Source organism: Epargyreus clarus, unplaced genomic scaffold (genome assembly GCF_041222505.1).
Source record: "Epargyreus clarus isolate Ecla_fem2 unplaced genomic scaffold, WU_Ecla_fem_2.2 ptg000017l, whole genome shotgun sequence".
Classification (NCBI taxonomy): Eukaryota; Metazoa; Arthropoda; class Insecta; order Lepidoptera; family Hesperiidae; genus Epargyreus; species Epargyreus clarus.
The window spans coordinates 6,187,817-6,212,565 of NW_027332225.1; the positions used below are offsets into that span (position 1 = coordinate 6,187,817).

The 24,749-nt window shown below is 35.3% G+C and overlaps 1 protein-coding gene across 3 annotated transcripts in view; it reads left to right on the top strand.

Moving 5' to 3' along the window:
* The window catches only part of LOC140749101 (zwei Ig domain protein zig-8), a 65,567-nt gene that overhangs the window by 18,536 nt on the left and 22,282 nt on the right, over positions 1 to 24,749 (top strand). For all 3 annotated transcript variants that reach the window (XM_073082124.1, XM_073082125.1, XM_073082123.1), the window contains exon 3: positions 3,833 to 3,969. In XM_073082124.1, the coding sequence (XP_072938225.1) occupies positions 3,833 to 3,969 (137 nt within the window). The remainder of the gene's footprint in view (positions 1 to 3,832; positions 3,970 to 24,749) is intronic.

The following is a 24,749-nucleotide window of genomic DNA, read 5'->3' on the forward strand; positions in this document are numbered from 1 at the left end:
AATGAACTCGTTCGATTCCCGGCTAAGGAAAAAGATATTTCAAAAAAATAATAATGATGCAGTTTTAGTTTTTATCAAGATCGGCCTCGTAACTCCTTTCAGCATTTTTCGCTAATCCTTATAGTTTCGGATTTGGCCCGGAAGGCCTATTTTAAAAAATCATCCTGTATATCTTATATACACTACCACCTATCGGGTCTAAAGGTACTTTATCTTTCAAGCTGAACTTATAATACACAGTCATAAAACATGGAAATCGGAAGATCTGTTTTAGAGATAAGTGTACGAAAACTATATTTTTAACTATATTTTATAATATAGAAGTAGCAATCGAGCATGCAGTGCACCTGAAGGTTAGTGGCTAGTGCCACCCACGGTTGTTATTAGGCAGAAATACGAGTAGGCGTGGCTCCGGCCGCACTATCGCCGAAGTTGAACCACGAAGAATTCTACCACCTTTAAAACTATATACGTTAGAGCAGTGTTCCGCAAAGTGTGAACCGCGGCACACTGGTGTACCGTGATCATCAGTTGTTGTGCCACGGAAAAATAAGGTTATCTTATAAAATTACTAGTGGTGCCCGCGGCTTCGCCCGCATTTTAAAGATATAATATGACATACATAAAACAGAAAATTCGTACCTTCATTGGAATGACAGTGGTGCCATCTGTCGAAAATTGGTCTTACCAACTCCCAAACCTTCGTGGGCTCTTGGACAACAATTTTGCAAAAGATCATCATTTGATCAAATGCGTAGTTTCCGATTTTATAAAATGTATATAGACAAATATTCATTTTTATATAAATACATATATGATCGACTAACATGGTAAACATGGTAAAGTAACTGTAGGTAAATTATGAAAAAATCGAATTTCGATCTTCTGGGTTGAAAGATCGATTCACTGAATCGATCCATTACTGGAGATCGATTACTGGAGGCGTGAAGAAAAGACAACCAGACAGACAGACAGACAGAGTTACTTTCGGATTTATAATATTAGTAAGGATAAGGATTTTAGTACGTAAGTAAGGGTAAATAAAATACCTAGATAAATCACGCGAGCGCACGAGCGAGCGAGGCGTTTTGTTTCGTTCATCTAAATCTTTGGTTTCAATAAATGTTGATTAATATTACTTAAAAACTATTTTTTAATTTGTGGTGTACCTCCAAAAATTTTAATTTTTCTAGATGTACCTTGAACACAAAAAGTTTGCGGAACACTGTGTTAGAGTACCTATATTGTATATTAAGAAAAGATATTCGAACATGGTACTCGGGTAGGTTTTTCAATAAAATATTTGATGTAGGTAATGTTACAAAATTCGTATCAGAAAATGTATTGACAAATAGAAAAATCTGTTGCGTTGCAGCATTGGGGATTAGTCGACACATATTTGGTTCAATATCGCCAAACTGTTACTAGGTTACTATTGCTACCTGCTATTTACATACACGTAAAATTTTAAGATAACCACATTATTTGTAATATTTATACATAAAATTTATAATGTATCTTTATACACGTAATGACAGTTTTCACCCATTTGTCGAAATTCTTTCATAATAATCAGTTTTTAATAGTATACCTACCTCTTCTTCACTAAGATGACAAGAATAATCTTTTTCTTAAATTTTGATCGACAACGACACGACACGCCATAGTTTGGACTGCCTAAATATTTATTTGTCATTTATTAAGTGAAGGATGAAGATTAATATGAAATACAAGTGCGTTTTTACACAACATTTATGTAAATATGCAAGAACGACACCGACATGCCATTCTGCCGCCGACTGTCGGTGCCAGCAGTACCATGCAATGATATAATATGTTTGGCAAAGGGAGATCTCCCGCCAGGCTCGGTGATCATACCCGGGAAGCAGCCGTGCTCCGACAGTCTCTTTTCAGAGCATGTATATATGCAAGATGCTTTGAAAACTTCCATAGCGTGATTCAGCAGTGCCATCTCTCATCTCCACATATGTATCAACGGTCCCATGCCGGTTACGTGAACCGTCAGCGATACAGTATGTTGTACAATTTGAAAGAACTCTACTTTCACTGATATAATTGCCGTTGCCGCGCCGTGTCGGTGTCGTCCCAATGAAGAAGAGAGAAATGAAATTACGAGAAAATCGATTGAGATATAACAAAAACAACAACAACGAGAAAAGTGTCCGTTCCGTTTCGTCTTTGCCATTTTATACGATGATTGATAGAAATTATATTAATATTAAAAGTTATTTAATATTAAGCGAGGAAGTTGTGAATGTGGTAATAATAAACCTGATTGTATTTTAATATAAAGCAATTTGTACTTCAAACTCGAAATGTAATTAAGTTAATTAACACCTACTTCTCTGGGATTTAATTTAAGTTTATAAGCGTAAAATTGGATTTCTTATGTGACGCGATACTCCATTTATACGTACATACCTATATGAATAAAATCCACGTGGCAGAACGGTAACCACATCAGTCTATAGTAGTAACTACGCAGTAGGGTCCAGGTTCGACACCCGGTCAGCCAGACATCTTAATGTTGAGTTTAGATTTATGTTCTGGGCTTAAGTATTTTGTATGTTTGTTTTTATGTGGGTTCAAAGCATTCGAAAAACATGAAATTGTAGTAGAAATTTTGAAATGATAGATTCAAAATAACTCCCAATTCGTAAGCTCTACTGGTATTTGTTTCTGCACGGTATCGAAATACCCAGAATTTAGAAGATCCGAATATTCCTGAACCGATTACGGCGGAATTTTCAACGGCGTATTCTTTTCACCTCGAAAATATTTAAAACTGTGCAAGGGAATGTTTGCGAGTAATAGAAATATATCTCGGGTAGTAAGACATAGGGCTCTGATCAAAGAGCGACAGCTCGTACCGGCAAACGTCGTCGTCGTTGTTGCCAGTATTCGCCCGCGGTCACTAACGATATATGATTTTAGACTAAAATTATCGCGGAATTGAGACATACTATTATGTAACGGGTGCTTACGATATGCGTTTATTATATTGCCGATATTTCGACCCAGTTGCATGGATCTTGGTCACGGCGAAACTGAGGTGGAGGGGAGAAACCGTTGACAAGTACTAGTAGTAGATTAATCTATCTACCCTACGTCTAGTTCGTTTTTTTTTCTAGGTTTCATATCACGACACACAACACTAACAATATCCTTACGCACCGTACTTTGCACTATCTGTGACTTGTATAAACTAACCACTGGATTCCACGTTTGGGCTAACTTAAAACCATCTTCTCTGTTGAAGTTCCTAGAATGTTTCTTGATCTCTATTGCTTCTCTTACTAAACGAGGAACGTAATGACGCTCAGTGGAGATCACCTGAGGTTTGTGTAATTCAATCCAGTGGGTACAACCTGAACTGAGGATGTGTTCAGCTACCGCAGATTTCTTAGGGTCATTATTTTTGACTGTGCTGATATGTTCCTTAATGCGTTGTGATATTGCTCGTTTTGTCTGCCCGATATACGAGCTACCACTAGTACTTGTCAACGGTTTCTCCCCTCCACCTCAGTTTCGCCGTGACCACGATCCATGCAACTGGGTTGAAATATCGGCAATATGAAAAACGTATATCGTGAGTACCTGTTACATAATAATATGTCACTAACGATAGTCGCCTATAGTCGCAGTCTGTTGCGATCTATTATCAGTGATCGCAGCCGACTGCTATCGACCGTCTGCGCCTATTGTTAGCGACTACTAGCATAACATACAATATTTCTAACCAGTGTCACTGCTTCTTCTATAACTCCTAGATTCAATAGCATAGACCTAACATTACAATATTATTCCGCAGGTGTAACAGCTGGCGGCGGAGGCTGGGAGCCTCTCGGGCAGCCGTACTTCGACAACAGCACGAAGCGCGAAGCCACCGCCGCCGTGGGCCAGCCCGCTTACCTCCACTGCCGAGTGAGGAACCTCGCTGACAGGGCGGTAAGGATACCATTTAACTTGAGTAACTTTCTTGAAGTGCTCCCTCACTAGAGCATTCGTCAGTCGTGTAGTAATCCAAGATTCGAAGACATCGAAAAACGAGGGAATCTCCTTTACTATTTGAAGAAAAATCGCGTATATGGCGATCAAAATTGGTTACTTTAGAAATAATTTTACCGTATTGTTGGATTATTTTCCATTACTGCAACATCACAACTCGTATCATTAATGATTGCCCACTGTAATGCTTGTAATACTCGAATCTACACTATTTATTACAGGCAAAGTTTTCTGAAATACATAGTACAAAACGTACACTTTCCTACATCATCAGGGAAGCTAGAATTTGCAACGCCATTGAATTTAATTATTTTGTGTTTTCTGAGCAAATAATATCGTGTTATATTGTGCTTAGAGGTATATAGTTCTTAACAACTATTCTGCTGCTAATAATAGTAATCTTCCGAAATACTCAATGGAGAAGTATGTTAAATTATGCTTAAAGTACCCAGTTCCGAAGAGAAATCCTCTAACCGCTTTACAGAGCTGTTTACTAACTAAATAATTAATAAAATACAAACACGTGGACTTAGCCATACGTTTTTATTACGTACAATAAACACATATTGGTAACGTCGTAAACAACATGTTATGATAACCAAATATACACTGACTAAAGCTTTTAGCCACGAGTCCTTATTACTTCCAGACGCGCTGAGTTTTACTCTTATTTAACCAAACTTCGAGAAATACTTCGGCAGAAGTCACTACTTTTAAAAGTAAGGAAAAGTTAAGTGGAATCCCATATCTTCTTGCCAATTGAGAAATCTCGCCAATAGAGCGGTAAGCACCAAGTTTTTTAACAACTTCATAACGAGAAAAAAATTCACCCGCCCGACATCTCTTTTCGCGACTTTATTAAACTTCTTGTTACAGTAACTTGTGTAATAACCCTACCCTGCTGATGGAAAACATTATTTTATTTTATTTTCAAGTGTCACGTTGAATAAACTTCACAAAATGATAACAGTATTTCGGCCTATGTTAATATTAAAATATTTTCTGTCTATGAATATGAAATTAGTGTGGTTTTTAGATACGTGTACGCATAACATTGTGATGTTTATTTAGATTTAGATATGTGAATTGTTTTTATAGTTAGTATTTTTACAAATATATAAGTATGTGAATTGTTTAAATAATTCTTTAAATTTTATGACATTTAAAAGATTTGTAAGTTTTAAAGTGACCGTAGTACCGAAAGCGATTAAATTGCCTCGTAACAGGATAAATCATCAAAAATTATTTTGCAGTTACAACTTAAATGTTATTGATTTAATATAATGAATGACAATATTAAATTTGCAATGAAATTGATATAGGCATTAATGTGCAGTAAGATAATATGAGTACCCTAAATAAAACTGAGTGAGTTTGCAGAGTGTCAGAAACCGGGCAACTATTTTGGACTCATTCGAGGGTCTACTTAATGAGCTACCAGACGCAGTGCGGTTACGACGAAAACTTTGTCTTCCCTTGACCTTGTAGGTCCGGAAACTACTGAGCTATTAACCTACTCATAATAAAGATCAGCTTTTCCGTATACAGTTAGATGAATTGTATTTATAGCTCATCACCAAGATTTACTGTCCCACTTGTGGGCAAGCGTTTTCTCTCGAAGCCAGCGTTTTCTATAGCGGTACTTTGTATTAATTTTTTTACCATTTCAAAGATGGTAGACGTATTTGTACATCTATTTGCATTTATTTTGACGTATTTGTATATTTTTAAGGTGGTAGAACCATTTGTGGTTTGCTACGGCGGCACCACCGCCACACCTATTTCTGCCTTATAACAGACAAAACGAGTTAAAAGCTACTATGATCTGGTTTGAAGGGTGTGGTAAGGGAGACATACTTTTCCGAGGCGTTCCAGCTTAGTCCTTCGGGATAGCGGCGTATCTATGGTCGACCTCGACCTATATTATATAAAAAAAATGTATGATAATAGTTACGAGTACGTTACTATATTTTAAAGAGCTTGGAAAGCGAACTTGTTTGAAATCTAACTTAGTCATTAGGTATTCAATACACGAGCGACATTGCATGTTTACGGCGGTCGCCGTTTTTTTTTTGTTATCGAACCTTCAAAAGGTAACCGGTACCATGGGAGCGACACAGAGTTATGTGGGATTCTTACTGCACTAAAAACCCACCGGTGGCTGTCCTTGGCGCTCAAGAACCTCCAAAGGAATGCAACCGGAGTCCTCTTAGCGCGTGGCACCGTCGGGCTCCGCCCAGGTGAGCTTGACGCTCGCCACACCGTCTGGTGCGTACGACGATATGCGACCACACATACCGCCGTCCTTCCCTGGGCCGTTAGTCGGGCGGTTCGAGCTCCCACTCTTGCCGCCCGCAATCCCTGAAGCCCCTTTTAGTCGCCTCTTATGACAGGCAGGGAATACCGTAGTCCTATTCTGGTCGCGAAACTACAGGGACAACGGCGGTCGCCTAGAGAGCGACTGTCGCAGCTTATACGATGTCGCTTATCGTCAGCGACTGTCTTACCGTCGTCGACATAAACCTTCGCGTACGTAATTATTATGTCACTCGTGTGTTACCTCCTTTAGGTAGCATTATATTATGGTTTAGTATGACAGGTGTCTTCCCTACAATAGGCTTCATGTTCGTAAAACGTCACATTTTCTTATTAGCATAGCTTTGGCCGTGGCCTTCTTTATGCATGAGAAAGTTTGAAAGATACTTCACTTCAGGTTTGTCAATTACGCTTTTTGCAACTATACAATAGCTTTCTTGTTTTATGGCATCTTTTCTCTTGACTTTTAAAATGTTATATTTTCTTATGAGATTTTAATATACAAAAAATATGAATGTGGCTATTGCAATTTTACTTCTTTCTATCTTGTGATTTTTTATTAAAACGCTTCTACAAATTTTCTATTTTATATTTGACAGAAGTTTAACACTGTTCAATAGCAGAGACATCATATTTCCAAACTAAAAAATGGAGTGGATTTCTGTAGAGCAGAAGGAAAATATTACTATAGGCATTGTACTAACTGTTTTTGCATAACACTTCCGATAGTGCGGAGTGTCCGACAAAAAACTATGTCAGCTGCTCGTTTTCTAGCTTTACTCGACAGGCTCAATGCGTTTTGTCTGAATCACAATAAAGTGAAAAAATCGTTACTATAGAAAATTTTGTTCGTGGCGTCAAACGTCCGTTAACTTGCAAAACTTTTATTCGTTATTGAAACGTGAAAAATACTTAAAGTAGTTATATGAAATAATTATTTAAATACGGAATAACTATAATAATAGGTATGTTTTGGGAGCTCGGAATTTTATTGTTTTATACATGGATAGACCAGTGTAATGGTTTTTATGTTAGTAGAACGCCTTATATTTTGTTATTAGTATAGACCAATTTTGCATTCATATTCGAAAGATGGTAGAACGAGAATGGTTCAACCAAAGAACCACCACGCCTATTTCTAGCGTGAAACTATTTTTGAGTTTCGTTAAAAGGGTGTGGACGACGGCTGACCTACATATGAGACAATCATCTTAGTCCTCAAGAGTGGAAGCTTATCTTTTTTTATTGGTATTTGGACGATAAGGCGGACAGGCTGGTGGAATGCAATCACCGTCGACATTTGCATTCCACCAGCATTTTAAAGGTGGTAGAACCCTTTGTGGTTCGACTCCGGCGGCACCACCGCCACACCTATTTCTACCTAATAACAGCAGTGTTAAGCGCTGCTGTGTTCCGGTTTGAAGGGTGTGGTAAGGGAGACAGACTTTTCCGAGGCGTTCCAGCTTAGTCCTCAGGGGTAGCGGCGCATCTGTGGCCGACCTCAGGTAGGAATATCTAATCCTATCTGGGGTTGATTACAGATGTCCATGGGCGGCAGTAGCCACTTACCATCAGGTGGACTGCATGCTCGTCTGCTACTCTTATATTATAAAAAAAAAAAAAAAAAAACCAGAGGAGTCGCCAATGCATAACCGACTTTGAAGGAGAGCTCTTTTTGCACCCTTCTTGAAGAGCTCCGTGTCCGTATCGTGTATCTGTACTGAACTGGCTTGAGATAGAATATAGTTACAGATTGCCATAGGCCTCATCGACCACTAACCACGAGGTTGACCGCATGCTGCTTTGCTACTTCAATCTTATATAAAAAAAAACTAACAAATATTACTTTCAGATTTTTTTCTTTCGTTTCATTTTATGCATGATGTAAATGTTAATAGTCATATGTGATTTATTTTATGATTACCATGATGATTAATGAACAAATGAACCTATTAATTTCAATCCGTCATAAAATTAGTCGCATGAACAAAATAAGCACAGCCATGGTTTTGTGTTATGATTCAACCAATTACTAGAAATGATTTATTGCACAATCATTTAAATTACAATTATAACATGATTTAGGGCCTTTGTGCCAACATTATTATTTGAACAGATGTTTATGGTAAAATTGCATGCAGTAGGCATATGCCTACGCGATAAAATCTATGCTATGTTTAAAATTAGGAGTAAACATTAATAATCCACCTTAATTTCCAAAAATATTTATTTTATTTTTAAATTTCTATAATGAGACGGTGTACCAATTACCTATTATTATTAATCTTTAAAACTTTAAATCTAATCTTTTATTATTAAGATGCGAGCCAAGTGGTGAAATTTTATTTTGTTTTCTTTTTATTTGATTTTTATTTTTATTTGAAATGTACAATATTTAATACACATAGTAACTTTTACATAGACATAACAAAAATTGGCAAAGTGTCCACTAATATGTGATATGTAATATCGTAAAGATGTAATTTTTACAGTTTTACAACAAGGTATGTTGGGTTAGGTTATATGATAGTAATAAAAAATATATACAAGTAAAAACAAAATAAATCGTTACATTATGCAAGTTTCAAGAGTCTGTTTCGGTCCCCGCTTGTACGCAAGCATTTAGCAATTAAATATGTCCAATTCTTATAGATGTTTGTTATAAAAGTTAGAGGAAAGTTAAAACGAAATCTTGTTAAATTATTATTATACTAAGTATACAATCAAACGTAATCAGCGAACGTCAGCGATGCTAATTGAAAATAAACACGTCACAACATAAGGGCTTAACTATCAAAATACGTAAGTAGAGCCTTCAAATACTATTTCTAGGTTCCCCTTACAAATGTACACACAATTTGTAGCTGTATCAATCATAAATATTGTGTACCGTGACAACTTAATGTACTTACATTAGCCAAGTATTACACAAAGTGCGAGACCCGAAAACACTGCTTAACACATTAACAAGTTTCGTTTTGGGAATATATTTAGAAATAAGGTACACAATTTACTTTTCTTGCTACTTTTTGAGTTCCGTGGCCTTTTTAAGTCAATGTTGATTAGGCGTGGGATTATAAAGTAATAAACTATATGTTTTATGGTGGCTTAACTTTGAACTTATTGCCTACAGAGTGGAGAATTTTGAAAAAAAAAATGGTAGTACAACTTAAAGGTTAAAAAGCTTAAGATACGAATATATCTAATATTAAAAATATCGTCAGGAAATTATTTGAAAACCAACTTTTTATAAGCCAAGAAGCTTAACTTTCCTAAATAAATTAACAGAAAAACAATTAAACGCAAATGAGCAACAAAAATAGCTGAGTAACGTTCTTTACAAAGATCGGAAAATAACTACTTGGAGTCGAATCATAAGGGGTTCCTTATGATTCGACTCCGGCGGCACCACCTAGTTCTAATGCGTATGTAGTTGCTCGACGAACTCCACATTTTGTTAGGTATAAATCTCAATCTTGTTAGGTATCAATCTCATCAAAATGATCTGAACAAACTACACTCTACGAAGTTGTTTGACAGTGAGGCTCATTAGGACTTAGTTGTATGGCAGCTTCCCATTTATCATTTAGCAATACATTTTTTGGAAACCTAAAATAACTACATTGGACAGAAAAATATATAATAATAATATGCACAATCTACGTAATATGAGTACATATTACGTAGATATCAAACGATGCTATTGAAAATCAAATATTTCAAAAACATAATTATAATTTTATAATATTATAATATTTCAATTTAATATTACTCGTACATAGTATTTCTGTTAAATTTAAATAAAACACATAATCAACATCTATTTTTACTTGCAAGTTATTTCCCACATGTACAGTAATTCACAATTAGGTACTTGCAACACTTTGTACTGTAACTTTTATCTATTTTCGTGTTTGTGAAATATTCAAAAAATGTAGTTTTTAGACCACTTACGAATGAAACGATACAAATTTTAAAACGATCACCTAACATTTTCATACAACTTCTTGTAAAATTCTATCAATTATTTTAATAATAGGAAGACAAAAAACGGACATTAATTAAACTCGGCTTACATTATAAACCAAAAAGCCATATGACATTTATACGACACTTACAAGAGAAAGAGATAAAAGGGATCGTTTGTAATCCAACCACACTCGTTAGTATTCATTTCATGATTTAATTCTTCTAACTTTTACTGGATGTAGATGAAGTGGTGTAATAGAGGAATGGTCTGACCGAAGCCATAATGATCGGACCGAGAAAAAATAATAAAAAATATGCCATAGTTTAAAATACCAAGTAGACTACCAAAGGTTTCAACCTTTTTTATACTCATCGAGCACGCTCCACAACACTGGTAAAATGCGGGTGGGTAGAATAAGATTTCCGGGACCTGTACCCTTACCAGGAGTTTGTACGTTTCGACAAATATGACTGTTTTGGTATTTGTTTACGTATGGGCCAATACGATTTCCTAGTTCTGACACAATCCACTAGGGGCGCTGATTGGAATCTGTATTGGCAAATACGTAAACAAATACCAAAACAGCCATATTTGTCGAAACGTAAAAACTCCTGGTACGGGGATGACCATGATGCTCGCCCTATATTGTAGTATAGGGCGAGCATCATGGGCATCTAGGCGGAGCCCGAAGGGGCAACGCTGTGTTCCGGTTGTGTTCCTTTGGAGACCCTGGAGTCTTCTACGTCGAAAACGGCTAGCGGGGGGCCTTAGTGCGTAAAGAATCCCACATAACCCCGTGTACACTCACAGATCCGGGTACCTATTAAAGTTTACCCCGTCATTAACAAAACAGGTGGAGTAATATATAGGTTTGTACCTAACTTGTGTGGGACATTTTTAAAGCACCCATAAGGTTTTGAATGAAGTTTAAATGTGTTTATCCATCCGCACCGACGGTTGCTTAACTTATTAAATTGGTTTTAATCTATCTCCACCATGGCTACACCAAATCAATATTGGTTGGGAATATGGCTTGCTACGTCGATACTGTTGGCCACTAAAGTATTATTAGTATGTAAGGCAGATCGTAGGTACCTATCTTTGGCATCATATTCAAATTCATATGATTGTGGACCTGTTTTGGATTCAAAGGATTTGCTCATCAATTTTGGTTATGACTATTCGTTTAACCTTTTCAAAAGTCTTAATGTTTTAAAAAACTAAGTTAGCAATTATATGAAAGTGAATATTTTTTTCGTTCTGTCGAAGAGTTCCAGGTTCGATCACTACCAGCCAAATCTCTAAATAAATAGACAATTTAATTGCGAGCCTGTAAAGGCATGTAATGATGATGATGATATTGTAACTACTTCAATACAAATCCAATCTAAATATATATAACTTAAACGCGACTGACTGACATAGTAATCTATCAACGCACAGTACAAACCACTGGACGGATCGGGCTGAAATTTGGCATGCAGGTAGATGTTATGACGTAGGCATCCGCTAAGAAAGGATTTTGATCAATTCTACCCCCAAGGGGATAAAATAGGGGATGAAATATTACTTCATAACGCGAGTGAAGCCGCGGACAAAAGCTCGTCTGCGGATAAAACGAAATGGAATCTTCGCTTGTCTTTCACCCATTCGCAGTGGAACCAGTCAATAAAGCAAATTATTTTATTTTCATGTCTCGTTCGTCGCTAGATTTATTATTTCATGCAGAATTTTGTCGGAACAAAGAATATCGGTCCAAATAATACTCACAATATGCATATTTACAGAGTGAATTCTGGTTTAACAAACTTTTGTGGTTTTTGTTGATTGTGTGACACAACTGAACTCTGTATTTAATTAACATAAACAAATACCTAACAGTTACAAAAAGCATTTCCAATTTAGACCCGTAGGTAATAGATTTAATGAAGGTAAAAGTTTTTGATAATATTTATTTTGTTCGGAAAATTGGGAAATTCTGAAATTGTTTTGTTTGTATCAGAGATGAGTGAAGTGAGTATCACGTGTTTGTATAACATTTTGAGTAAAATCAAAGCAATGAACTTTCTAACATTTCATAGTATTATTACCACAGACTACTACTATACTCCTCACTTATAATAGCAAAATAACTGAAACTGAACCGATTGTAGGACTGTTCATACACGTAGATATAACTACGAGTAGCTGACCCGACAAACGTTGTGCCATATAAATAAAAAATGTTAAGGGTGAACAACCCTTATCACTTGGGGTATGAAAAATAGATAGTAACCGATTCTCAGACCTACTGAATATGTATATAAAATTTGGTGAAAATCGGTAAAGCCGTTTCGGAGGAGTACGGTAACTAACATTGTGACACGAGAATTTTATATATAAGATTTAGTCCTTAGACGTAGAATGTAGATATATATAGATATAGTGATAGCCTAGAGGTATGAATTTCAGCCTCTGAACTTGGGAATCTGAAGTTCAAGTCCTAGACAGGCTCTACTGCACTTTAAAAAATATGTACATACTAGAAAAATTTTTAACAAAAAATACAACCGACTTCTATGTCACTACAAAGTAAAAAATAATTCAAATAAATGTTGGTTTAGTACATATTTCTGAAGTCGGCGCTCATATTAGATACGCTGTTGACATCGTTATCCAACGAAATATATTGATACGCTCATATTAGATACGCTGTTGACATCGTTATCCAACGAAATATATTGAGCGCCGACTTCAGAAATATGTACTAAACCAACATTTATTTGAATTATTTTTTACTTTGTAGTGACATAGAAGTCGGTTGTATTTTTTGTTAAAAATTTTTTTTCACCCTTTTTAGTGATGACATAATAACATTTATATTAATACAATATAAAATTGTATAAACGAGATCACGAATTAAGGTAAGGTCTGAATTTACATTGATTGGAACCGCCCGCTCGCAGGGCGCTGCCGCGCCCTGCTCGCTTAGTTTTATATTGTCTTATATGTTCCAACCTAACCTAACTAAATAGTCAATGATGAACTGGCTTTGCAATTTCATTAGAACCTACAGCAAATATCTTCAAACACAACTCAATTATTCCCATTGGTTGAGGAGTTACATATTTTGTCTCCGAGCCACATTATCAGATCCTCAAATAGTCAATGATAAACTGGCCTCGCAATTTCATTAGAACCTACACCAAATATCTTCAAACACAAGTCAATTATTCCCATCGGTTGAGGAGTTACATATTTTGACTCCGAGCCACATTATCAGACCCTTAAATAGTCAAAGATAAACTGGTTTTTCAATTTCATTAGAACCTACACCAAATATCTTCAAACACAACTCAATTATTCCCATCGGTTGAGGAGTTACATATTTTGTCTCCGAGCCACATTAGCAGACCCTTAAATAGTCAATGATGAACTGGCTTTGTAATTTCATTAGAACGTACATCAAATATCTTCAAACACAACTCCATTATTCCCATCGGTTGAGGAGTTACATATTTTGACTCCGAGCCACATTATCAGACCCTTAAATAGTCAAAGATAAACTGGTTTTTCAATTTCATTAGAACCTACACCAAATATCTTCAAACAAAACTCAATTATACCCATCAGTTGAGGAGTTACATATTTTGCCTCCAGAACCCACTCTGATCCTCATCATATTTAAATGGGACCAACTTGTAGCAATTGTCCACACACGAAATTAAAGGCATTAAAATAGGTTCATAAACGGCGAAGTTATGGCTGTTATATTTACATGGGTGGAGGAGTTCCCCTCTTTTTCTCCAGAACCAATCGATGGATCCTAACCATATTTAAATGGGACCAACTCGCAGCTCGTCTCTACACAATAAAAAAAGAATTATTAAAATCGGTCCACTAACGGCGGAGTAATTGCTGTACATACATAAAAAAAAAAAAAAAAAAAAAAAAAAGATACCGGCCGAATTGATAACCTCCTCCTTTTTGAAGTCGGTTAAAAATAATTATTACAGGTTTTAACGATAAATAAAAATATCATGCGGAAACCTTCATACTTGAGAAATATTTAAGAAAAAAGTTCTTAAAAGCACGTCTTCAATCCGCACTTGGTCAGCGGATTACGGCCAAAACCCTTCTCACATTAGGAGGAAACGCGTACCTCATACCCACAGTAGACTAAGAATTCTTATAGAGTATGTACAACCATTAAGTAGCGAATGGATAAATTTAAGTATAAATATACAGTTAGTTTCAGAAATAGATGAGCAGGTGAATTCAAAAATACCTATACTCGTACACCCAAGCGTTCATAAATAGTTGAACACCCGTAGCATCATAAGTAGATCAACATCGTAATGTATCAAAAGTAGATAGCAGAAGTAGAGTAAACAGTAACGCGTCAAAAGTACCTGAACACCGTTTGTACAAAACAGCTAACGTGTCTTATATGATATATCATTTTCAGCTACTTTTGACATTGTAGTGTTCATCTACTTTTGAAACTTTATGACGTTCATCTAATTATGGTGCTAGTTGTGTTCAGCTACTTATGAACGTTATCGTGAATGGGTATTTTTGGAACCTTAATATGATCGTCTACTTTCGGAGCTGGCTGTACCTGTCCTACTATTAGTAATTTGGGCGCCATTCACTCACCGCTCACAAATACCGGCTTCCACGAATACAAGCCCGGAGTAGACGCTAAGCCGAGACTCAATGAACGATTATTAAATTTACTTCAAACTATCAGCTGAAAATAAATCACTGCTATTTTGTATGTGTGTGTGTGTGTGTGTTACATTACTACGATATTCTGGTAGTCTACTCATTACTGTTTCGTTGCTGGGCAACTATGGACCATAGTCCACCGCATTAACCAAACGCGGTAGACTTCAATACCACTTGAGAACATTTTTAAGAATTCTTAAAGGTGTAGAGCTCACTGTTTGAATAAGTAATAAAATATTTCTTAATATACTTAACTTTGAAAAATTAAATGCATGTCTTGAATAATTAGATGATAAGTATTGGATACTTTGTAGATAATCAGAATATCAGACACAAATATAGTCTTCCTTTATACTTTTTAGAAAACTGTTTTTACGAAAACGGTTTTTAGTTTTTTTTTAACTATTTTTTGGTAGATCTTTATATACCATGCCTCAATGTAACTATATAATAAATATACCTAATAAAAACATTTTGGGTAAGATCTCAGATAATATTAATGCAACAGCGCACAAATTTTAAGCACAAGTATTAAAATCAATATTTCATTGAATTTCTGTTCTGCTAACTGCATGTTCGTTGACGTCATATTCGCAGCAACATGGCAAAGTAAATGAATAGGGTCTAAATTGCTAACGGCTGAGCTGAATCATTTGCCGCAGATACCTTTAGATTGCTTCCTGGAATACTTTTACTAATATTTTGCTAGGAGTCATAAAATCTTGTACCGATGATAAATTGAATATATAGTGCTTTTAAATTTTACGATCATATATATCTACACTAATATTATAAAGAGGAAAAATTTCTTTGTTTGTTTGGTTGTAGTGAACAGGCTCAAAAACTACTGGATCGTTTTTAAAAATTATTTCACCATTTGAAACTACATTATCCACGAGTAACATAGGCTATATTTTATATGAAATATATTTGATAAATAGATTTTGAGGCGGTACAAAGTTTGCCGGGTCAGCTAGTATCTTATAAAGATGCTATTTAAAAGCAAAAAATAGATAACGTTTATCACATCATGTTTAAGTTACATATGTTTGCGTAAAACGTTTTACATTATTACTCAATAAATATTGATTACTGAATATAAAAGCATTTAATTAAACATATTGAAGTATCTAATTACAATTGCATTAGTTATATTACAAATAATTAAAAAGTTATTACAATCATTACCTACTTATTTTTATCACAATCGTAAGGATATTAAAAATAATGTAACAATTCATACTATTTTTCGAAAACCAATTTAACATCAAATTTGACTGATAGCTTATTAAATTAATATCAAAATATATCGATTACTTTGTGTGGACATCACGCGTTCTGCCTGAATGGATCTCAATAATTCTTACCTAATTTGAAACAGCAATTAGTTTAATTAGAGACGGATGAATAGTCAGAGATACTGATTGACCTATCCCTAGTACGTACCCGCTATTATGCCTAGTAAGGAGGTCAATTAAAATGAACCATGTGGCTGCAATAGGTATTCAGGAACGATTTTAATCCCTCAAAAAGGTTTCCTAGAATGTGTAATACGCCCATCAGGAGAAATTCGACTAATATCATAATTTTTTATTATATTAATTTATATTAACTACACTAAATCTAGTCATAAGGATAGTTAAGAAAAAAATAACGGAACTAACAGAAAAAAAATGAAAAAAAATTGATGGTATTAAAAATAGTAATTATTATCAAAACGCACGGCTGTGTTTTAGACAAATTTTATCTGTCCGATCGCATCTTAATGCTTAGGAGGCTGATATTTTCTACGTATATTTTTTCCTCTTTTAACATCATCACCAACCCATTGCTGTCTTACTGCTGGGCACGGGTCTCCTCTCAGAATGAGAAGGATTAGGCCATGGTCCACCGGGCTGGACAATTGGTAGACTTCACATACCTTTGAACACTTTTTTTCTTAAGATTTCTCAGGCATTCGTGCAGGTTTACTCACGATGTCTTCCTTCACCGTTTAAGTAAGTCATAATTAATTTATAATGGGCACATAACTTTTTAAAAATCAGAGGTGTTTGCCTGGGATTTGAAACGCGGACCCCGCGATCACAAGGCTGAGTTTCTTAACCACTAGCCTATCACTACTTTAAACATAATAAAATAAACATATTTCAAAGAAAAATTAGAGCACTTAAACCTTTTCCGTTTCTCCCGAATACTCCACTGACCACAGGTATGGCTGAAATCCGATTTACGGATGATAAGATGACTAAAGCCAACAAAAACAGCTTAACATTTTACATGAACAAACTCGTAAGTATTTACAGTATGATACTGTAAATACTTTTATAAAATCCAAAAAATCACCGACTCTAATTTTGTTAGATTACTGAAAAGTTTGTGAATAAACAAATAAAATGTTTTTCGTGCATTAAACTTTTCTGTACTTTTTCAAGAAAAAGTTGTCAAACAACAACAAACAACAACAACTTTTTTTAACAAAATTGTTGTTGTTGGTTACTGGTACTCGATACTTTAATACAAATAAAAAACATTATTCGACAAATATATTTGCGTTTACGAAAGATTCAAAAATATGTAAGTGGGCGGTTAATTGTGCCGGTGAGTGTATATATTTTATGTAAAGGAATAATTAAATTCACTGCATTCCACATTAATCGCTTGTCGATTGACCAACCCAAGCACGCTTTTCCTGTCACGCATGTTTACGCGCGCGCGCGTCCCACCCGTACGCGTGTCATTTGCATCCTTTCATTTCATATGCAGGCGACACTCGTGTCGCGACGACGCAGTGAATTAATTCATGTATCTGTGGTACACGCGTGCGAATGTAAGCACGCGCAACAGGAAAAGCTCCTTTTAATAACACTGATATTAGTAAAACTAATAACATTCGGTAGTATTTCAGTCTGGCTTTATATTAGAACTACTAAGTATGAATCGATATATTATATTTAAAACTAGATTTTTGGTTTATATTTTTATTTGTTTGTATTAACACTAGAACGAATCGTTTTAAAATATTTTGGTACTTTAAAAAATCAAAGATTTATAAATAGATACTAATTTAGATATAATTTTATCTGCGATGTGCCTACGATGTTATATCAAGTTAAATAATACATATCGTGATTATCGTGAATGACTAGACATGGAAAAAGCGTATCGTCTTGCTATGACAAAATTCATACAATATTTAGAACAAAATGTAAAGTGTTTTCTGTTTCTTTTTCGTTTTATGATGGTAGTGCTGAGAAACGTCGAAATCTTCAAATTGCGCTCTCACCGCGAACTAGATACCACGGCGAGAGTGTGCGAGTTGCTGTAATGGCAACCTCTTTACTGGCATTGACATGCTTCATGCATAAATGATTAAAGTTATATCATCATACTGCGTCATTGCACTTAAATTTTCAGCGCTATAAAATTATGTATTAACTGCTTTGAAATTCAAAATCTTTTACGATCACTATTTTCAGGAAAGAATGCTATTTAAGGAATTTTATCGCCTTTTTTGTTCAAAATATAAAATTGTAATTTAAAGGTATTTTTATTACAGTTTTTAAAGAAAATGTTCTGAATATTTTACCAAATTCAATAAAATATACGATTAAAAGTAATTATTAAAATAACGCTGTGTTGTAATCTTTTGTGTATTTTCAAGATCATATTTTCACTGTTTTTTTTACAATTTCAGTTTTAAATATCTTATTAATTTTATAGAAGTAAATGTCTAAAATAGTTAGAAACTTCAAAATAAATTCATTTAAGTATGTTAAAATTATACGATACTATTTTAGCACTTCACACGTAAACGTAACCTTGAGCACGTTTGACACTTTTATTGTATACATTTGTAAGTAGAAAAGACCATTTTAAACTTATTTTTATACAACACAGCAGCGCTTAACACTGCTGTTATGAGGCAGAAATAGGTGTGGCGGTGGTGCCGCTGGAATCTAACCACAAAGTCTTCTACCACCTTCAAATATTATGTTGTGAACACGATGAAAATCTTAATATAATTTAACAAATTTCCTACGTATTTCGTGTATACAGATTATTATTTTATCAAAGCACACTCGCTGGATATTTGTGTGAAGCTCAAAGAAAACATAAATGTTAAAAGCTTTTTAGAACGTAAATCTGTACAGTGTACATAAATAGCGTAGGCACCTACGTTTTTCCTTTTGTTAGGTGAACATTATTTACACACATTTTACTTAGATTACAGTAGTTTATATAGGTAATATAAATATAACATAATCATGGTTAAGTACTTATGCCCATTTTGATATACTTTCTATATTATTACAAACCTGTATAAAAATTAGTGCGTTCTACATGTTGTATTTGAATCAACTAATTAATACATTAGATAGTTTATCTACGAGGGTTTTTTAAGAAGTAGTTTTTGCCCGCGGCTTCGCCCGCGTTTAAAAGAAAATAACATGACATACTAACAAACATAATACTGAAAATTCGTACCTTCATTGGAACGACAGTGGCGCTATCTGCCGAAAACTGGTTGTACCAACTCTGGAACCTTCGTGGGCTCATGGACAACGACTTTGCTAAAGATCATCACTTGATCAAATGCATAGTTTAAGATTCAATCCTTACTAATAACGATTAAAATAATCGATTTTTTTGGTCCTAAAGATCGATTAATCGGTTGATTTTATGTATGAAGCTTCTCCGTAAAGTTATATTAACTGTTTCCTGTTCCTTTCCAATAAGCAATAGTTATACAACTAAACAAGGGTTGAAATACGATCTTGAAAATACAATGAAAATAAGAACAATTCCATAATTTTGTACTATATTATTATATTAAAAAATGTCAATTGAATCAGTTTAAGAAAAATACAAAGAGTCAAAGTTAATCTCCTTTTAGTAGCATTTCAACAAAACATTATATAAATGCAGTGGGCGTACCGGCCTCCCATTTTCTACAATGAATTAAATCCCGCCTGATCTGGGCTTGACCCATAAAAACTTCAACGCCAAGAGAAAGAATAGTTGGGGATATGCAGTTATATCCAGTTAGTACTGTCGCCGCCAAGCTTTAAAACGTGGTGCAAAGAAAGTTTAAAACCTCGCTGTGGAGCGTTCCGAATACAAATTCGAATGAAACTCTCAATACTACTATATTATAAGACTTGTGTGATCAAAAGCTGGCATTAGTTCGTTGTTAACTCATAACTATTCCACTGCTGGGCACGAATCTCCTCTCAGAATGAGAAGGATTAGGCCATAGTCCACCGCACAGACCAAATACGAATTGGTAGACTTCATATATCATTAAAAACTTTTAAGATTTCTCAAGTATACAGTTTCCCTCACGATGTTTCCCTTCACCGTTTAAGCAAGTGACAATTAATTATCAAAATTGAAAATGAAAACGAAATTGTCTATTGATCCATCGATGCAACTGTTACTTTTTAAATTCAGATTTTGCATAAACAATGTAAACCCAAACACTGTCATGTTTGCCTAGCCACTTGCGGCGATACAATTTGCGACTAACGAAACGAAACTGAATATTAATTCATTTTAAATTGTAAAAAATGATAAACTGCCGACATCTGTAGTTAAATATATATGCAACTTTTGGAAATGGATGATACATTTCTAACTACGATTTTCACTTTTATACACACCTTTTAGTCATTTATGAACAGCTTAATAGCTTATTGTCTAACGAATAGACGCATATAACTCAAACTTTGAACACTGATGAAAAATCACGACTTTGCAATTAGACCAGCAATACCACGTCTAATTGTTTTCATTCATCTTCCAATGAAGTACTTGTAATAAGATAGTAAACACTATCTATAATAAAAAGAAAATATTTTAATTATGAAGCGTTATTATTGTCGCTATGTCCCATTCACAGTGACTTTGTCACGAAAACCGCTAATGTCGTTTCATTTTTCGATAGTTTCATTAACGACTTCCTTCCATTAGTTTTAATGAACTAAATAATAGTTTATGAATATGCATTATGGTACATTAGTAACGAAGAAGATAGATACAAACGATATAACTTTAACATTTTTAATTAAGCCGCATTCACCATTGAATTAATAATACTTAGTTTGGACATCTCTTAAAATTCAAGCGTTACACAGTATAGTAACAATGAAATCATAATAAATAAGTACTTACCCTTAGAACACATCAGTTTTCTATCATCTGTGATATCAATTCCCGATACAAGTCAGCTCCCCTCTCGCTCAAATCGGCCGCCCAAGCATCGAATGGCGTTGAGTCACGATGTCACCAGGCGCTACCAGATGATCGTTAAAAATACGTGTTATCACTTCAGTTACTTATCGAGATACTCGTGACTTCATTACGGAGTGACAGAGATAGTTATTGAGACGAACTAATATGAAACGTGAGTGTGAAACGTTGGTCTTTCGTGGATAATCCCACGGTTTGCGTGCGGTGTCCATTATCAACGCTGGTTTAAATTTTACCGGTCATTGGTTTTTATATTGGGAAACCACACAGTTTTATTAATAACTAGTTTTTGCCCGCGTCTTCGGCCGCGTTTAAAAGAAATTATATGACATATTAACATACCGAACTGAAACTGAAAATTCGTACCTTCATTGGAATGACAGTGGCGCTATCTGGCGAAAATTGTTCGTACCAACTCTGAAACCTTCGTGGGCCATGGACATCAACTTTGCTAAAGATCATCACTTGATCAAATGAAAGGTTTACGATTCAATCCTTACTAATATCGATTAAAATAATCGATTTTTTGGTCCAAAAGATCGATCCTCCGATTAATCGATCTTATATTGCCATCCCTAGTTCGCGTGGGATTTCTGGGATAAAAACTATCCTATGTTCTTTCTCGGGTCTCAGACAATCTTTGTGCAAAATTTCATTGAAATCGGTTCAGTGGTTTAAGCGTGAAGAAGAGACAACCAGACAGACACACATACAGAGTTACTTTCGGATTTATAATATTAAGTAAGGAAGTAAGGATTTTACGAAGCAGCAAACTAATGTGCATCAGATGAATGGTCACTGTCTGTGGTGTTGACCCGCGCAGCAAAGCGGTGACGATCTGACACGCAGTGGTTCCAGGTTCCATCCCCAGTCAGATAGATATATAAATGATGATTTTAGATTTCTGTTTTGGGTCTGGGTGTTTGTGTACTCGTCTTTGTGTCAGTCCATCTTTAGCGCTAACGACACAGAAAAAAATCTAGTACCTATGGGCGTATAATTCGCGTAAAATTGCTAGTCCGCTCTGAATATAGAAATGAATTGCGTCATAGCGAATTGTATAGTATAGTGAGACAGAGCGGACTAGCAGTTTGGCGAGGACTATAGGATTATAAAAATCATTTTTATTATTATTGCCTGCAGATAAAAAAGTATAGTGCTAGTTGTATAGAGGTGTACACTTCGATCACTAATATTAGTGATCGAAGAATGTATATCATAAAGAGGACCGTTATTTTTTACGTATCACATATAGGTGGCAGAATAAAACTGAATCAATCATTTATCAGACCCATTCAATTCACTACAGCCTAACATGAAATCTGATACATTATATTTATTTGCCCTCTTGTAATCAGCTTCTACTCGCGTGACCGGTCTAGTCTGCCAATTCATACACATTTCATACAATACATTTATTCTGTATCGGATCAATGATGTATATTGGAAATAATCTTTTTACTTGATTGACTGATTACGATACAATCATTGATGTTCAATATATGAATTCCAGAAATAATAATTGTAATACAACTATAAAATATTTGCGTAATATTATACGTATTTATAGAAATTCAGCGTTAATTATGTAATTACTTTTTGATTTTAAATTTATAGCTTTTTATATCCCTTATCTATCACCTAATTTTATATAACGCCACGTGGATTGGAAATATACAAAATAACATAACCTGATGGTAAGATACCTTCTATCCATATCAAATAGGACAGTAGATATACATGTAGACTACTTTGAAATACGTGAATAATTACCAAAAATGTAACCTACAAAATAGTACTAACTTTTAAGCCTTACATTTTTATCAGAATCAATTTCAATAATCTCTCGATGTTACTTTAATGTGGATTGCCACGCGATCGTTAAAAGGCTCTCGTCTCAATGATACGCAGAAAACAATAGTACTCGAGGTATTGTGCGCATATTATTGTGTTAAAATTGTCGCAGCTGAAAAATTAATGGTTAAATTAATAAAAGTACTTACCAGAAGCCGTCTGGTGCAATTTCCGTGTATACCAGCTTTTACCCACAGCTTCGCTCGCGGTCGGAGGTGGATGACAAATGTTTATCTATCCCTCAGGAATAATACTTTTTTCGGGATAAAATCTACCCTATGTCGGTTACTGGACCTCTGACAACAAGTGTACATAATTTTATAACAGTCGGTTACGTAGATAAGACGGAAAGCGTACAGACAAACAAACTCATTTTCACATTTATAATATTAAGTAAGGAAGTAAGGATTCACAAAACTGTGATCGGCACGGATAAGAGCTTAGAATTTGGAAAATATTTCGGAAGCGCGTTTTTGTATAATACCCGCACGGACGCCATATTTGTACGCGTGTTACTAGGGTCGAAAGTACCATGTCCCTGTAGTACCGGGAACAGAATAGAGCTACGGTATCCCCTGCCTGTCGTAAGAGACGACTAAAATGGGGCTTCCAGGGTTACGGGCGACAAGAGTGGGAGCTCAAACCGTCCAGCAAGCGACCCCGGGAAGGACAGCGGTTTGTGTGGTCGCATATCGCTCTAATCACTAGGGGATGTGAGAGGAGCGTAAATTGCTCCTCCCAGGGTAGAGCCCGATCGAAGGGCATCGCGTTAGGAGGACTCCGGTTGTGTTCCGTTGGAGATCCCGGAGAGTAAAAGTCCCACATAACCCGGCATCACTCTTAGTACCGAAAAGTCTTAGTACCCATTAATATAACTAAATTTACGTATTAAGATAAATACCAAACCTGTACTTACTGCCGATTTGTAAATGCCACTAATAATATCTAATAGTATTACATTATTATACTATGATTAATATGACCAAACACCAAACTAACCTGACAACCTACCACCCATTAATTTCCTACTCCTAGATTAAAATCTTTCTCAACCCCTGAAAGTTATTCAGGAGCATACTTCATTACGCTGTTTTACTGCGGATTATGCAGATATTATGTATTAGTGGTCAACATTTGTCGTATTTATGTATACCCTGTAACAAAATTCAAGACTATTATGATAAAATAGTATAAGAAACATATTTTGAGATAAACTTCTTATCTTGTTCTCCGAAGCAAGGAAAACATGATTTGTCACAAACTGTCATCCATTCGAGGAACAGCCGGTCTCGGTGTTGCTTAATTTAGTTGTTTGTGTCATAGAGCGATTCAAGTGACGTATTATACGAGTGGAGAGTAATGTTCTTTGTGCGCGTTAACATGTATAGTCCGCGAGGTCTAAGCTGAGCTTTGCATCTGTGTGAGTGCACATGGATTTATTTTGAATTTTTTGGCGGCTTTAAGAATGTGGTACAAATGTAGCAGCAGGGGGTCCACCGAAACCAGTAGAATTTTTGAAAGTGGTCCACGAGAAAAATAAGTTTGGGAACTACCGCTCTAGGATATCAACATTACTTTCATTTCTATATGTTCTAATTTATGGTTGAGCGGGTACAAATAG